This window comes from Chelonoidis abingdonii, chromosome 1, assembly GCF_003597395.2.
Source record: "Chelonoidis abingdonii isolate Lonesome George chromosome 1, CheloAbing_2.0, whole genome shotgun sequence".
In the NCBI taxonomy this organism is placed as follows: domain Eukaryota; kingdom Metazoa; phylum Chordata; order Testudines; family Testudinidae; genus Chelonoidis; species Chelonoidis abingdonii.
In genome coordinates, this window is record NC_133769.1 from 210,737,829 (window position 1) to 210,755,291 (window position 17,463).

At 42.2% G+C, this 17,463-nt stretch overlaps 1 protein-coding gene across 1 annotated transcript in view; it reads left to right on the forward strand.

The window, feature by feature from the left end:
* PDXK (pyridoxal kinase) overlaps positions 1-17,463 on the forward strand; it is an 80,608-nt gene that overhangs the window by 57,039 nt on the left and 6,106 nt on the right. The window contains exons 4-9 of the mRNA XM_075074051.1: positions 456-539; positions 4,394-4,440; positions 9,805-9,890; positions 10,780-10,825; positions 15,351-15,462; positions 16,511-16,647. Coding sequence (XP_074930152.1) covers positions 456-539; positions 4,394-4,440; positions 9,805-9,890; positions 10,780-10,825; positions 15,351-15,462; positions 16,511-16,647 — 512 coding nt within the window. The remainder of the gene's footprint in view (positions 1-455; positions 540-4,393; positions 4,441-9,804; positions 9,891-10,779; positions 10,826-15,350; positions 15,463-16,510; positions 16,648-17,463) is intronic.

Here is a 17,463-nt window from a genome sequence, read left to right on the forward strand (position 1 = left end):
GGACAATGTTTTTTGCCCCATCAGGCACTGGGCTCTCAACCCGGAAGTGGGAACTATGGGATAGCTGTGGAACAGCTACCCACAGTGCACCGCTCCTGAAATCGACGCTAGCCTTGGACAATGGATGCACACAGTCGATTTAAGGATCCTAGTGTGGACGCGCTAAACCGATTTTATAAAATCGGTTTTATAAAATCTGTTTAAACAAATTCGAATTAATCCGGTAGTGTAGACGTGGCCTTAGAGACTTAATTGAGTGAGTTAGCAAGTGTTGATCTTGATTTTGTTCTATATCCACTTATCCCTGAATAAAATATTAAGATGTTTTCAGTTCTAAATACTTTTTTTCCAGGAATGAGAAGAAATGACTGCCATTCCTTCTGCATAGAGATGAGTCTGATGTAAATAAAACATCGCTCTCTGAATTAACTAAAAAATTATTTTTCTACATAAAGGTTACACGAGGGACGCGTCATTCCTTGCAACGGTGGTTGATATTGTTCAGGAGTTGAAGCTACAGAACTCTGACCTGGTGTACGGTAAGGACTTGATGGCTTTTAACCTTTTCGGTCTCATTATTTTCTGTATGCATGTTGAAATCACTTCAGGTGAAGTCAGTGCTCTGACATTATTCTGAATTTCACAACAGTGCTCTGTTTTGATCTTGTTGAGACTCCATTGGAATGTCAGTTTAGTGTTGCTAAAGTGATTTATTTTTTTCTCTTTCTACTTGTGTGCCTTCTGGTGCTTTTCTTGCATCATGTTAGCCAAAGAAAGATATGCCTTAAGACATGATCCTCTCTATCTAGCAAAATCCCACGAAATCCTATCTAGTTGCTGCTGTTTGTTGCTTAGCAATGAGGGCCTGAGACATACTGATGATACTGGAAACTGATGACTTCTCTTGATCCTCAGATATAGACTTCTCCACATTGTCCTGTGAAGGTGTCAGTTACATCCTTGAGGTAGCACCCTGGCCTTTTTATTTCTGAAAGGGCAGTTCAGACTCCAGGACCATTTAGTTCTGGACCTGTCTCTGAGATTACACGTGAGGGCTGGCAGATGACAGTAATGTTCAGCTGCCCAAGCTGGCCAGCTCAAACCAGCAATCAAGGGACGAAAGCCTGCATTTCCCATTACCAGTCCCCTGAGTTATCCAGTTCCTTGATCATTACAGGTACTTTGAACGGCCACGGTCAAACTCTGCAGACCCTTATCAGGCAGAACTCCCATTAAAGTTGCACAGTCAAGTGAGTGGGAGTTTTCCATGAATAGGGACTGCAAATGATGGCCTGACTCAATGATCTTCAGATTCTATAGAGCTGCCTGGTCAGAACACTCCCCAAATGATTCACAAGCAATTATCAGTTGAAATAGATGACTCAGATACTGGATTTGTTAAACTGTTCCTGTAGCTAACAGAATTCTTATTCTGATAGACGTTGGTTTGTGGCGTATGACTCATCTGAGCCAGCAGCACTTAGATTTCAGTCACTGACTTTGACCTGCAGAGCTGAAGAATTGTAACCACCCTATGTTGGCCAATCTAAGGTGCCTACGAGGTGCCAAACTGCGGGGAGGAAGGGGGTTCCTGTTCGCCCCATTCTAAAGTGGGGCAGTGATTTCAACATCTTTTAGGTGAAAAATACTCAGATTCATTCTGATGTGTTGTGTAGAGTAGCCCATAAATAAGTGCCTCGTTCAGTCATGATATATAGATATGACAAATGTTTTAACAAATGTATTATAAGTAACAGACACTTCCTACTGAAATAAATAAAAGCATCAGTGGTACAGTTTTGTAATCACCAACATTAAGAACCTTCTATGAACACCATGAAATTAAAAGACTCCATCCATCCTGGAGTTCCAACTAAATCATGTTTAAACAGTTCATGATGGAAACAACATACCTACGTGGTATCAAATCTCAGCATAAATGTCTAATCGTTACAGTGGTTTTTGTGAACTGTTTTATATAGCCTAGAAGAGGACCAGGCTGTACCATGGCTTTATAAAACCATTTTGTAACCTGGTTAGTACTATATATACCAGGATTTGTAGCAGTCTACATAGCAGCTTCTACCATTTCAAGGGAACATGTGTAACATGGTTCTAACACTGTCTTGACATGGTAAAAATTATTGGGTAGGCTGGCCTAAAGCCAGCACTGTGCAGCAAAGAACCATGTTTAAACATGGCTCTGGCTAGTATGGTTTGGATCAGGCTTTTGTTAGACACCATAACTTAAATTTAGGCCCAGAATATGTGCTTTTTTTAAAGCAAACTGTTTTTTTTTCTTTCGGTGTTTAAAAAACAGAGACATGAAACACATATGAAAAGAAATATTTTTTCAAGAGTGGTGGTGTTTTTTTGTTTAACCTTCAGTGAAAATATTTCTCGGATATGTTATGAAGCTCCCAGAGCTTTGTACTAGAGCATGAAATCAGAAAATAGACTATTAACAGAAACGAGAACCACCCAGTTCAGTTGGATAGAATCATAGGGTTAAAAGGGCCACAAGGGTCATATAGACTAATTGCCAAGATGCAGCATTTGTTGTGTCTAAACCATACAAGACAGATGGCTATCCAGCCTCCTTTTGAAAACCTCCAAAGACCTCCCTAAGCAGTCTGTTACAGTTTCCTGCTGTTCTTAGATTTAGGACGTTTTTCATGAGATTTAATATAAATTAGTAGTTTGAACCCATTGTCTCTTATCCTGCCCACTATGGTAAGAGAGAAGAACTTTTTTCTCCATATTTTTATGCCAGCCTTTCAAGTATTTGGAGACCACTATTATGTCCCTCCTTATTCTCCTCTTTTCCAAACTACACATACCCAGTTTCTTCAGCCTTTGCTTACACGGCTTGTGTTCCACCCCTTTGATCATCTTTGTCATTCACCTCTGAATCCTTTCCAGTTTCTCCGCATCCTTTCTATATGTTGGTGGCCAAAATTGGACACAGGACTCCAGCTGAGGCCTAACTAGAGCCAAGAAGAGCAGTACTATTACCTCCTGGGACTTGCATACTCTGCCTCTGTTAATGCAACCAAAAACTGCATTTGCGTTTCTGACTCATGTTGAGATTGTGATCCACCACAACTCCCAGATCCTTCTCAGCAGTGCTGCTGCCAAGCTAGTTATCTCCCATTCTGTATTTGTGCTTTTGGTTTCTCTTCCCTAAGTGTAGCACCTTACATTTGTCTTTGTTGAATTTCATTTTGTCGTCTATAGCCCAGTTCTCCAATTTATCAAGGCCCCTTTGAATTTTAGCTCTATCTGCCACAAAGTTTGCAACCCCTTCCTAGCTTTGTGTGATCTGAAAATTTGATGAGTATGCTTAATGACCTACATCCAGGTCATTAATAATGATGTTAAATAACACTGGACCCAGAACAGATCCCTGTGGAACCCCACTTGAGACCTCCTTCCAATTTGACATTATTCCATCAATAGTTATTACTTACTCATTGTTTAACCAATTATGTATCCATTTAATGATAGTTCATTGACCATCTGAAAGAAATATAAAAAGTGGGCAGCAAAATAGCAGGAAATAAACTTAATTTTTAGAATTCTTTCAGTTTAGTGAGTGACGCTGGTGCTGGTAAGAGAGGTAAAGAACATATCTTTTTGTGGTGCCAAATGCCAAGGTTGTTTCTCAGACAGATTCCCTTTGACACCAATAGAAGTTTGCCTGAGCAAGGACTGACTGAACATTGAATAAAAACCTTGGGATTTGTCTTATGATTTGTATCTTGACAGTGACTCTCTTAATACTGTGGACACATCACCAGCTGCTGGACTATTTCCACTCCTCTTTTGAAATTAAGGTCACTCTGAATAGGCTATTAATGTGATTGATGATCCTGAGACTGCACCATAAATGTCTTGTCTTAATCCTAACTTTATCATAGTTGGTATGTGTCTACAAAATCTGCTCTGGAAGAACTTTCCTTCTTAATTAAAATAAAATAAGGCTTTTGGGTGATGCATTGTATAAATATAAGCTCCTCTCCTTTTCTTCCCATATTTCACTAATTTTTATTGGTCTGAACCGAGGCAGTCGTTCTCAGCATTTTCCATCTCACAACACTCCCTCCCTCCTCCACATCTAACCAGGACATCTCGCCCCCAAAATTTAACAATATAGAGAGGGCAGAGTGGTCGCAACCCTCTGATATCTGTATTTGACATCCTCCTCCCCCACTTACCCTTCATGGATCACAAACTCCTGCTCCGATGTACTGCAAGAGTGGTTCAAATGACACAAGTTTATAAAACAACAGTGTTTGTACCATGTCTGCTACTGTTGGGTAAAAGTATATCTCCCCACAGGGACTACGCAGAGGTCCTTTGTTTCTAAGGTTGGTTTTATTTTCTGTTGCAGTGTGTGATCCAGTGATGGGTGACAAATGGAAAGGAGAAGGCTCTATGGTTGGTAATCGTCTGCTTGAACCATATTTAGATTGACAAGCTGCTTATACCAGAACAAAGCTACCTTGCTCAAACTTGAGTCTGAATTCCAGTGTCACATTTATAGAGCTCTTACTTTACTTGAATGAACTTAGTGCTTCTGAAGTGTGCTAGATGGATAGCCTTGGGAACTGTGGTCCCCTATCAACCCCCAGAACAACTAGCATACGGACTGTCAGTGAAAAATGTCCTCCATGCCGCTCAAAGTGCGTTAGCCATCTATCATTGTGAAGGCCTCTCCGTTGACAATGCCAACAAAACTGCCACTTGTGAATTGAACACCTGCCCATTAGCAACTAATCTGAGGTGAATCATTTCACATAGATTTCCCTACAGCCATTAGCCAGGACATTGACTTAAGGATCAAAGATTCTATAGCCTGGTACCAAGCACTAAAGCGGCATAAACACTTTGAAGTCTATTTTCTCAAGCAGTAAGCAAATAGAATTTCATTTTAAAAAAAAGTTAGTAGGAAAACATCAGTAGTGAGAAATCTGATACTTCCTCCAGTCTTAGCTTTCCAGACATAATCTCCTACTATGGGTCCTTTGTGCCATTATAGTTTATCTGTTAAGGTATTAGATTTTTGGCACACAAAATAGCTCTTCTGTTCTCACTTAATGGTAATACAGTTTGCCTTTGCATGTGTGTTCTCACTACTTCAGTTCGTGACTCGTGCGGTGTGTGTGCTCCCTGTGCTTTCCGCTTGCATAGTTAGAAAAGATAGAATACTGTAAATTAACATTACGGGTTTGTTTTGAAAGTGTTTCTTTAAAAAAAAAAAAAAGTTGTTTGTCACAGCTTCCTGGAGCATCACCACCCTGTTTTTGCAGTCTTAATGAATACAGGTCATAAACTAAAGCCTCAGCTCCACAGTCTCAGTTTCTGGAAGGCAGGAAACTGGCAAGAGCAGTGCCTGCTTGCCAGGAACAGAACTAGGTGAGCTTCTGGGCTCATGGTTGTAATTTCCTCTCAGTTACAGAAGGTTTAGTAATGGCCGTGGGGTGGAAGACAGAGCTATATGGAAGAGATGGAGCAAACATAACTACCTGACCCACCATCTCATTCCTGCTGGAAGATGTAACACAATGACCACCCAAGTCTTGTTGAGTTAGAGTGGACCCAGTCTGTTGTTCCTTACTCTGACCATTGGCACCAATGGAAGTTTGGCTTGAACGAGGGCTTCATAATTGAGTTCAATATGACTGTATTATGGTAGCACCTAGACGCCACAACTGAGAGTGGGGTCTCATTGTGGTAGGCACTGCACACATGCTGTATGAGACTGTCTCTGTCCCGAAGAGCTGACAAGCCTACTAGACAGCACAGACAAAAGATAGAAGAAAGGAGGTAGCATAGTCCCCCTTTAACAAATAGGGAACTGAGGCACAGAGAGTCACAGCCTATAGTAAACCACGAACATTCCCAAAGGGGTTGGTTAACTTGAGTTAACTGGCAATAAACTCAAGTTACAACAGGAGCAAAATTCTAGTCTAGCTAGGCCCTTAGTGAACTTCGGCTAGCGAGTAAAATTGATATGCCAGAATGTAAAATGCTAAGTTACACACTAGTCTTTGTTTGAGGCTACTAACAGCAGCAAACCAGTAGGCTCCTAGTATTTGTTCAGCACCTGTTGTCTGCTTGGACAGTCAGTTTAATAGAGCTAATGAGTCAAATCCAGCCCTGCTGCATTCCCATTGATTTTATACGATACTGCTTCTATTTACGCGAAGGCTTAATTTGGTTCAGAATTGGTATACATTCTTTTTTAATGTCACTCGTGACAGAAGTGCTGAGTATTAAAGAAACAGTGTGTTTATCAAAACCCTGCGGAAACATTAACAAACATTAGACTGTTTTCACCTGTAAATTACTGTACAACAGACTGAGGATCGAAAATGAAGAGCATGTGGCTTCCTGGGCTGATACAAGTTCACTTGGGGTAGTGAACTCCTAGACTTCCACCTCAGCATGAAACTTCTTGTCATGAAAAGTAGCAGGCACGCCAGGTAGTGAAGGAATTGTACTTCAGGTAGTAGCTGCTGCTGTCAGGATGTTCAGAAATGGGAGCACAAGGTCAGGGGACAGGTGGGAAAGAGGGAAGTATCAGCACTTTTTAGGTGAAGACTTAGTCTCTTATTCAGTTGCTAAAGAAAGAATTACTTGAGGCACTTTAGATAACTGTGTGGGGATATAAAGAATTATTTTGTTTTTAATGTATATATTCCAATTATGTTGCAGAAGCAGGAATGGCCTTTTATTTAAAGGTATTGTGTATTATTCAAAAAATTACAAATCTAAGTCATTTAATTCCCCCACACCCAATATTAAACACATTTCTTTCTTAAAACAAAACAAAAAAAACCAAAACACCTCATTCCACAGCTTATTTACCCATATATCATTCTTGGGGCCTGGTCCTGCAACTGGATATCTGTGAGTGGACCCTGGGCCCCTTTGACATAAATAAAATAGAACTGCCTTTAAAACAACAAACATTTCCTTGGCTCTGATACTGAATCACCTTCTGAGCAAAAGAGTGGGAAACCCAGAAATTCCCCAACCAGGCACCAGTGCCTCCTGACACTCCACCAGCCAGGGAACATGAGGATCTCAGCAGCACTGCCCCAAGTCAGCGAAAGGAGGGGAACGCTGTGCTATGTTGATCCCTGCTCACGTACTTGGACCTATATCAAATCATAACTGTTTTTCTTGGAGCGATTGTGCACATATATATTCCACTTCATCTGAGTGTGTTCCCAGTACCCTGGAGCCAGAGACTTTTAGGACTTGTCTAGAGGAACAGTTAGTATGTGGCAAGCTGAGGTGTTGGCCTACTGTGCATTAGCATGCCAAACGCTAACTGTCCCTGTGGACCCTGCTACCATGCACTAAAAGTTTCCAGTTCCCATTTAAAGTGGAATAGATCAAAGTGCACTAGGGAACTTTTAGTGTACTTTAGTAGCCGTTTTGCACTCAGAATCTTCTCACTGGTGGGAGGGGGCTGATGGCTGGGGCTTGGGGTGCGGCCTCCTGCCGGGTGGCACTTACCTCAGGCGGCTCCCAGGCAGCAGCGCAGCAGGGCTAAGGCAGGCTTCCTGCCTACCCCGGCCCCACGCTGCTCCCAGAAGGAGTCAGTGCACGCCTGCAGCCCCTGGGGGGTGGGGCGGAGAAGGGCTCTACACGCTGCCCATCTCTGTGAGCACTGCCCCCATAGCTCCCATGGGCCACAGTTCCCCATTTCCAGCCAATGGGAGTTGCGGAGGTGGTGCTTGCAGGAAGGAGCAGTGTGCAGAGACCCTTCCTCTCTCCCGGGGTCACAGGGTCGTGCTGGCTGCTTCTGGGAATGACGTGGGGCCGGGGCAGGCAGGGAGTCTGCCTTAACAGCAGCCCTGCTGCGCAGCTGGAGATCGTGATCGACTGTTTTTCTTGTGCCTGAGGTTGTACTCTGGTACTAGCTTTACATGTCCCCAGGTTTTAAATACTGCCCTTCATAGGAAGCTGTTACGAACGTGAACAATGGGCATACTTGTTTCTTCATTCAACATGATGAAGAGCATATCAGGGACAAGTGCAGCATCTGCAACTCCTTGACTAGGAGAACACACAAGTCTGTTTAGATACAAAGTACCTCATGGAGAAATCCATGTGCCTGGCCTGTGATCCAGGCCCCTCTGGAGGAGGAGTACTCAGCTTTCTCAGTCCCAGAGGGGCCTGGCTCTTCAGGTTCTGTCCCCTCCGCCATGAGAACTGGCTGAAGACAGTAGACCCCCGGAGAGGATAGTCATTCTTCTTCCCTGGAGCCATACTCCAAGGCTGCTATAACTCCAGCCCTCTGAAAGTAAAGACTGCATCAGGATGGAAGAAGGGCTCCTTGCACTCACACAGGAACTCCAGCTGCAGCATTTCATGTGATACAACAGGGCTTTTTGGCCTGAGGGCCACCTTTGTATGGGGAAATTGCATGCAGGGCCATGATGTAGGGCTGGGGCAGGAGGTTGGGGTGCGGGAGGGAGTGCAGCATGTGGGAGGGGGTGTGGTGTGCAGGAAGGGGCTCAGGGCAAGGGGTTCAGGTGCAGGAGGGATGTGGGGTGTGGCAGGGGGCTCAGAGAAGGGGGTTGCAGTGCAGGAGGGGTGTGGCAAGAGGCTCAAGCAGGGAGTTAGGGGGCTCAGGGCAGGGGGTTGAGGTGCGGGGTGCAAGAGGGGTGTGGGCTCTGGCCCGGCACCACTTACCTGGAGTGGCTCTGGGGTGGCAGCGGCGCACAGCAAGGCTATTGCAGGCTCCCTGCCTGCCTGCCTTGGCCCCGCACCACTCCCGGAAGTGGCCAGCACCATGTCCCTGGGGGAAGGGGAGGGGGCAGAGGGCACTGATGCTGTTGACCATTTAACCTGAGGTGCTGGTGGGTTTTCCTCCCAACATCCCATTTGTGGAACAGCAATGTGGTCATCTGTCTACATGTTTGCTAAGCACTATGCCGTCAGAATAGCTTCTGTTTAACAGTCATCATTCAAGTAGATGCCAAACTCCCACCACCTGAAGGAGCAGTGCTTGGGAATCACCTGAAGTGCACAACCACTCAGAGGAAAAAAGGGTTACTTTTCTGTACAGTAACTGTTGGAGATGTGCACATACATATCCCATGACTCACCCTTCTTCCCTGCTCCTTCCGAGACTTAATGTTGCCAAGATACCAGTGAGAAGGAACTGAGGGGAGGTTGGAGTTGCCTCCCTTTATGCCCTTGGTTGTAGGCCCAACGACACATGGGCTGGTGTGTGCACTACCCCAACAGCACTGCTGACTAAAAGTCTCTATGTCAAGTGTACTGGGTACAGTGGAAGGTATATGTGCACAACATGTCTCAAAGATAAATAGTCACGGTACAAGATAAAAAGTAACAGTTGTAACTAACATTTTTTGTTGGTTGGTTGGTTGGTTGGGTTTTTTTGGAAAATGTTTTTGAGCCAGAAATCTTTGGTGGCCCCTCCCAGCCCACATAAATGAAGTTATTCTTACAACCATCATGCCAGGTGGAGAACAATTCCTCATTTAACAGAGGTGAGAAACTTAGACATGGAGAGGTTAAAGACTCTTCCAAAGTCGCATAACAAGTCAGTTGCAAAGCTAGGAAGAGAAGCCAGGAGTTATCACTCCATTTATCGCTCTAACTTCTAAATACTCCTGCAGGTTGGAAACTGAATAGTCCACTAGGTTACAGAATGTATGTTAATGTATGGAAATCAAATTTAGATGAAGGAAAATGACCCCTGTAACTTCGAAAGTAATTTCTGGCAGAGTTCATTATCATTTTCCTGTTCTTTTTCAGTATGTGCCAAAGGAGCTTCTCCCAGTCTACAGGGACAGAGTTGTACCCGTTGCAGATATAATAACTCCTAATCAGTTTGAGGCTGAGTAAGTACTCGTTTCTCTTAATGCTTGGTAAATCTGGGGCTAAAAGCAGGAACAAATGAGCCCCCTTCCTCCCGTTATACTACTTAAGTTGGCTTTTGTTTGTGTTTATGGGTTTTGTTACTTTTTTTTAAATTGTTTTTAAATGTAGCTTTTTAGTAAATCTTGGAGATTGCTTGTTTTAAAAAAAATATTTTAATTTCACTTTTAAATAATAACTTCCCAAAATATCCTGTTTTTTTAAACATCTGAATTTTATCGTTACTTTTAGTTGACTGTGTCCAAAGGTCATTTCTGAAGCTTATTGGAAAATATTTTTGTCCCCCACCACCTTCCCAGTACAAAAAAATGAATTTTTTTTCCAGTTTTTGATTTTTGTTTTGTTTTTTCCCCCGAATAGTCTGTCTGAAAACCGAAATAGTTGGCTTTGGAAATAGCAACACCTCATGATCATAGCAACACCTCATGATCCCCTTTTCCCCTCTGGACTAGGCTCCCTGATCAGTTTAAATCTCAATGATGCATCATGGTCTTACCTCTTTTACTGAGAGAGTCTCATGTTTTTGGTTCATCATGGAAGATGGAAAAACGAGTTGCGAAGTGGTGGTATTTGTGATCCAGACAATTCACGGCAACATAACTTAGACCACCCATTGGTTTCATGTACAGAACATTTTAAATTTTAGTCAGTTGACAATAAGATATGAAATTTTATCTGTTGTATGCAAAAGACATTGAAAGACAGTCTGGTACTATTTTATATAGTCAATGGTTTACTCAGGCCCTCTTGTAAACAAGATACCATCTATTCAGAGACTTAATCCTGGTGAGCAAAGCAAACAGTGATTGTACATAGTTTATATGCTTTTTAATCTTCTTTCTTGATTTCCAGGTTGCTCACTGGCAGAAAGATTCACACAGAAAAAGAAGCTTTAGAGGTATGTAGGTGTGTGTGTGTCCGGAGGTCTGCCTGCAATTTTGCAGTTTATAATTTGTGTCCTTAAAGCTTGCATATAGCCTACCGTTTCTCCTTCTCTGTAATTTCTCTGCAAAGCTGTAGTGATTCCGGTCACACTTCATGCACAGAAAACTTTTTATAGTTAGTGTTTGAATGTTGAAGAAAATCTTTTTTAAAAGACATAAATAAAACCACAACAATGATATTAAATAGAGCACTGTGGACTTAATGCCACTGAGATGTAAGGATGGGGTGGAGGGTGAAGGAGCCGCCATATATTATAAATGATCACACTGTCAGTCATGGAGAAATGCATTAATTAAGATGAAAACCACACTCTTCATTCAAATATCTGATGTGGTGTGTTAGCTGCTCCCCCTGCAGCCAGCATGAGACTGCTGTGACAGCAACACTTCAGGGCTAGCACGGCCAGCTTTCACTCTGCCAAAGGGCTTGCTAGAGAGGAAAAAGTTACCAGCAAGCTCTGCAGTGCCACAGGGAACAGCACTGAGGAAACTGTGTGCTGGAAGGGTTGGGCTCTGAGTACTATTCTGCTGTAGGTAGCTGCAGCTGGAAGGTTCTTAACATTAACTTTTAGAGGGGCTGGGTGTTATTATCCAGAGAGCTGGGCAGCAGGATGGGGCTTATGGTGCTCACCCCAGTAGAGCAGAGGACAAGCAGCCAGGCTGCAGTTATGGTCTTCAGGCACTTCCAAATAGCAGGCACAGAGGAACCTGAACCTTGTCCTGTGAAAACTAGCATCATGATCTGACAGTGTTAGGCCTGGTGTGCACTGGGGTGGGGATCAATCTAAGATACACAACTTCAACTATGAGAATAGTGTAGCTGAAGTCGATGCATCTGAGATCGAATTAAAATTACTTCGCCTCCTTGCGGCGCGCTGCGACTGCCATATCGACTTTGCTTCTGTCTCTCTTGGAGCTGGAGTTCAGCAGTCGACAGGAGGGCGATCGGGGATCGATTTTATCACATCTACACTTCATGGGATAAATCGATCCCTGATAGATCGATCACTACCCCCCAGTCCGGCAGGTAGTGTAGACATACCCTTAGAAGCTGCAGATTTCACAAACATCCCGTTCTACAGTAAGGATTTGAGGGTTAAATCCTCTCATTCTTATGCAAGCTGAACAAACGCTGAAGTCTGCAGTGTTGGAACCCTGAAGTGTAAAACTAAGAATTTGATGTAATGTTGACTTGAGGGGCTCAGTTCTATTCTAACACACGCTTCCTTTCTGTGAGTACAATTGAATCCTTCCGTAAAGGACTCTGGAATTATTTCTCCTGATTGGATTTTTCACCTTTTTTAATGTTGATCTGAAAATTGTATTCCAGTGATCATGCTGATGCCCAGGATAGTAGAGAACTTACAGCAGCAGTGATATTTGCAGTTTTTCCTCCAGCAAAGCCATCTGAATGTCAGTTGCTGATTTGTTTTGATTTTTTCCCCCAGCAGAAAGCAGCTCAAAAAATCAGACATTTTTACTTTTATTCCTGCTTTGCATCCCCCAGTGTCCCCTATCCAGGGGATACCCCTTATGCCACTCACCACTAATTATAACAGCGTCTTTGCTATTCTCATCAATGGAATCAAGAGCCTAAGGCCTAGTCTACACTGGGGGGATCGATCTCAGTTACGCAACTTCAGCTATGTCAGTAACGTAGCTGAAGTCGACATACTTAGATCTACTCACCACAGTTCTTCACTGTGGTGAGTCGACTGCTGCCGCTCCCGCATCGACTCTGCCTGCGCCTCTGTCGGCAGTGGAGTACGGTAGTCGATGGGAGAGCACTCGGGCTCAATTTATCGCACCTAGACTAGACATACCCTGAGTAGCGTGGAGTGGTTATGCTGCTAGTCACGCTTACAATCCATTAGTTTCAGTTTGTACGTTCCAGTCCTACACAAGAATGATGATAGTATGCTACTGAGTAACTGTTTTTCAAATGAATTCTCTTCCAAGCAATGTGATTGCTGGATGCTGACCCTTATTTACGGATAAAAATGTCTCAAAAACAATGAAGTCTCAACCAGGGAGGCGACAATGTAATAATAAACGTACCTTACCCATTTGAAAACCAATTTCTTGTAGGATTTTTTTTTTCCTTCTGGCCATGTTTTTCCTCAGCTGCCTGCAGCACACAGGGTCTGTTCTTCTGTACAGCAAAGACCAAGGCTGGAATCCTGGCCCCACTCAAGTCAATGGGAATTAAGTCAACAGTAGGGCCAGGGTTTTACCTCAAGTGCAGAGCAAGCAGAGCTGGTTGGGAATTTTTTGACAAAATGTTTTGGTTTTCATTAGAAAAACCTATTAATCAAAGCACACTTTTCACAGAAATGTTTCTATTTTCATGACAATTGAGTTGGGAAGCTTTCTCAGGTCAGTGGGGAGGGAAGAGAGAGTGACCCCCAAATAACTTGTAGTTAGGGCACCCTGCTTTGAATCAGGCAGAGCAGGGACTTGAACTTGGGTCTCCCACACATTAAGTGAGTGCCTTAACCACATGGCAATTGGCTATTCTGGAAAGCTTGGGGTGGGGAGTCTCATCATCATCCGCCCCCCCTCCCCCCAAGCTTGAAGGCAAAATGAAAACAGTTTTTGAAACCTTGAAACTTTTTCCAAAATGGAATTAATGTTACCTAGCCAGCTCTAATAGTGAGAGCAATTGCAGCACTATATAATCCCCTGACACAGTTATACATGGTCTGGTGTTATTGTAGAGGTGAATAAATCATGCTAGAGTCTTAGATAAACCTGCCTTGGAATGACCATGCTAGTCAGAATTCTCTCTTCTGCACTAGAACTCCAACCTGAATGTTTAACTGTGCTGAGTCTGCCTTGTTGAGATTTCCTTTGTAGTGAAGATCTGGCCCTAAGCCAGGTAGTTGTTCACTCTTCAAGACGGAAAAATCTTCATTCTATTACTTTGCTACATCAGTTAGATAAAGAGTTGTCCAAGTAGAGTGGAAACCCCATGCACCTAGCAACCAAGCACTAACCATTGTTAGGCAATCATGGAGTCACCATGCTATAACCTTGAATAAAAGCGTTGCACAACTGTTGCCTCATGGAAAATTATGAAGGGGGTTGCTATTAGAAACATCTCTGCCACAGATGCAATCCACTTGCTTTCCCCTTTTAAAAGACCATTTATAAACCAGTTCTCAGAATTACTATTCCATGGTCTCTGAATTCTTGCGCACAGTGAGAGATCACAGTATGTATGTACTGGTCTGGTAACATCAGTAATGCCATTGACTGGTTCCTGAGCATCTATTTATAGGGTATAGCCAAGTCTTTGTTGGAGAGACTTTTCAGGTTTTTTTCACTTTTCATAATTTTTTAAATTTTGATTGAGATAGTACAAAAATATTAGAAACCCTGGTGAAACATTTAATATGGAATGAAAATGGACATGCCATCACCTCATATATTCAGTGCACCAGCACCAGTTGGTGGAGTTACTGATTTTTTACCAACTCTGTGTGTGTTAGGAAGTTGACAGTTGAGAAATAACTTTGAAGCTCAGACAAGAAAGGAAGGTAATACAGAATAAAAATAAGAGAAGTAAGCCCTTATTATTCAGCTGCTCATGAGTCATAGCTAGGCTGAGAGGATTTCTTCTAGGGGAATCTATTTTTTGTATCTGCTTTTTATGCTAAATCCAGTACTGAAGTCATCCATTTTTCGTGTAATGAAAATCACTTCCACACCAGCCGATTGTAGAGTCACAAAGAGGGATTTTGATTTCTGGTGAGAAATGCTTAGAGGGGAAAATATACCTAAAATGTTAGACATGTACACATAATCTGCAGATACACACATGCCTTTGAAACATATGGTACCTACGTTCCAAAATGAGGAGATTGAAGACATTTACATGAGAAGCTCAGATAAATTCCCTTTATTTAAGCCTTATTAAATTTATTATTATTATTATTTTTCACTCTTATGATGATAGGCCATTCTGTCCTTATAGTTCAGTGTAACAATTTCTCTGGCAACTGAGGTATCAGAATCCTAATAACTATTACAAGAGACTAGCGCTCTCACACATGTTTATGTGGATTCACTCTCCCCCATCTAATAAGATCTTAAATCGTGGAACTTTTTGTGTTTGGGGGGGCGGGGGGAGCAGAAACCCCACATGATTAGAAGTTTCTTATTACTTACGGTTTCGCTCTCCTCTTTGGAAGCCTGTAATGTTGAGCTCATGGTATAGTAAGAAGATCTGAAAATAATACAGAGAAACTTAATATATTGTAATAAATACATTCATGTTATAGATTTCTAAATCTAGTCCTAATATTTTAAATTAGTTGTTTGAGAGGAAACTACTTAATCTTTATGAGCGTTGCAATGAAGTTTTTAAGTATTCAACAAAACTGTTCTTCAGCATTATTAATGGAGCTGTGCTCAGTGACTGCTGCCATTTATCAGTAACACATAATAACTAGTTCTTGTCATTTTGTGCATGGGAAGGTAATGGATATGCTTCATGCTATGGGACCAGAGACAGTGGTGATCACAAGCTCAGACCTACAGGGTTCTCTAGGAAGTGACTTCCTAATTGCACTAGGGAGCCAAAGGAAAAGTAAGTCATGGTCTTGTTTTATCAAACAGCTCGCTCAATTTGTTTCTGTTGATTTAAGAATAAATCACTCCATTAAAACAGCCTGGAGTACATGGGAACAGCTCAATCATACGGATTCAGACGCCTGCAGTGGTGGTGGGGTGGGAAGATGGAAAGTTAAGATGTTTGTCAGTGAAGAAGAAAAATCGCACTGTCCTCTTGACAAAATAGATTGTAAACAACCTGGACAGGAACAATTTGTTTCTTTCTTTCCTAAGCCTTTTTTCTCCCCATGTCTCTCCTGTCTTCTGATAGCACCAAGCACTGTCTGTGCTCGGTAAATTGTCATTGAATGCTCTCATATTAAAGGAGTGCTGTTGAGCAGGATGGTGAATAATCCTACTTTCTTTTTTACCTGTGAGATGTAAATATAGAGATTGCATGCTGGGCTGCCAAAAGAAACAAGTTGGATTATTACCTAAGAAATACAGACCCGATGTAGAACCAATTGATGTTTCTTGGCACCACCTAAAAGTTCTGTTCTACTAAATGGACCATAAGCTGCTTTTTCGTTAATGTAGTTGTAATCATGCGTCAGGTACAGATTGCGCTGTTCTCCGTTGTGGCCTGTGACCGCCCTTACATTTAAAACCAAGGTGCAACCTGGAGATACTAAGTGTTCCGGCACATAATGCTTCATCTTGGTTTAAGCAGCTTCCAGATTCACTATCCTTACTGAACCAGCTGCCAATAGGTCAAGATGGAGAAATACATGCTGGGACCTGTGCATGCTGTGGCTTGGACTCCTGTATGGAAGATGTTGGTGTCAGCTGGCTCTTCCAAATTAAGTGTAGCACTCACGCTGCAGGTGTGGCTCCCAAATGGGGAAAGTTTGGAGAAAAATAGTTTAAAGAGCTGATATATAGTTTCAAATTTTTTAAGATCCTCCAAAAAAACTGCCCATTTAAAGTGTTAAGTACTACAGTAATAATTGCCCTTTAAATTTTAGTAAGTATTGTATTAATTGCAGGGAGAGGTTCTATTTCTTAATTGTATGTCTGCCTTCCAGCTAGAGCGGATGGCACCAAGGTGACCCAGAGAATTCGAATGGAGTCTCCTAAAGTGGATGCTGACTTCGTTGGAACTGGAGACTTGTTTGCTGCGATGCTCTTGGCCTGGACACACAAACATCCAAATAATCTTAAGGTGTGAGAGAGGGTTTTGTTGTTGTTTTTTTTTTTGGCAGGAAACTGCTTTAATAAACGACTTTTTTCATTTTATTATTGTTAGTCCCCAGAATATAGATACAGAACGCAGGATAGACAATATTTGGAATACAGAATAACACTTCTTGCAAGAGTGTGAGCTATTCCACTGACCAAATTTCATCTCTGGGACACTTAACATTATACATACTTAAAAATGTCCCCATAGATACAGTTCCCTCCTCCCTCTCCCTAGAAACCCACTAATTTTTTAGTAATGTTGCTTGGGTGATTGCATTTCAGTGATGGCTGATGGGTGTCTTTCTCTGCACAGTCTGTAAAAGTATTTGGGGATTCTACCAAATCAAAGATACTCTATAAATTAAAAAGATTTGGTTTTTATCCTTGGTTCATAACTGATTTTTACAGTACTGGCACTTGTTATCAGAATAAGGGTCCTGTGCGCTGATGCTTTCTTACTTATTAATTTTGGAGACTATGTCCATAATTTGGATCCTTTTGCTCCTAGTTATTGAGAGATTCTACAGCTTTTTACACTATGCATTAAATTCAGCTGCCAACTTGTATGTGCCTTATAGAGTTGAGAAAAAACAACTCATTGACTCTTGTTAACCTTCGGATCAATCAATTTGGCCTCTGAACATTGTGGTCCAAAGCACTGTGACTAACTTGGGTGATTGGGGATGGGGGTGAGGGAGGGAGTGGCACTATCTGTGAAAGAAAATGTAGAATCAAATAAAGTAAAAATCTTAAATGAATCCACATGTTCCATAGAATCTCTGTGGATAGTAATTGC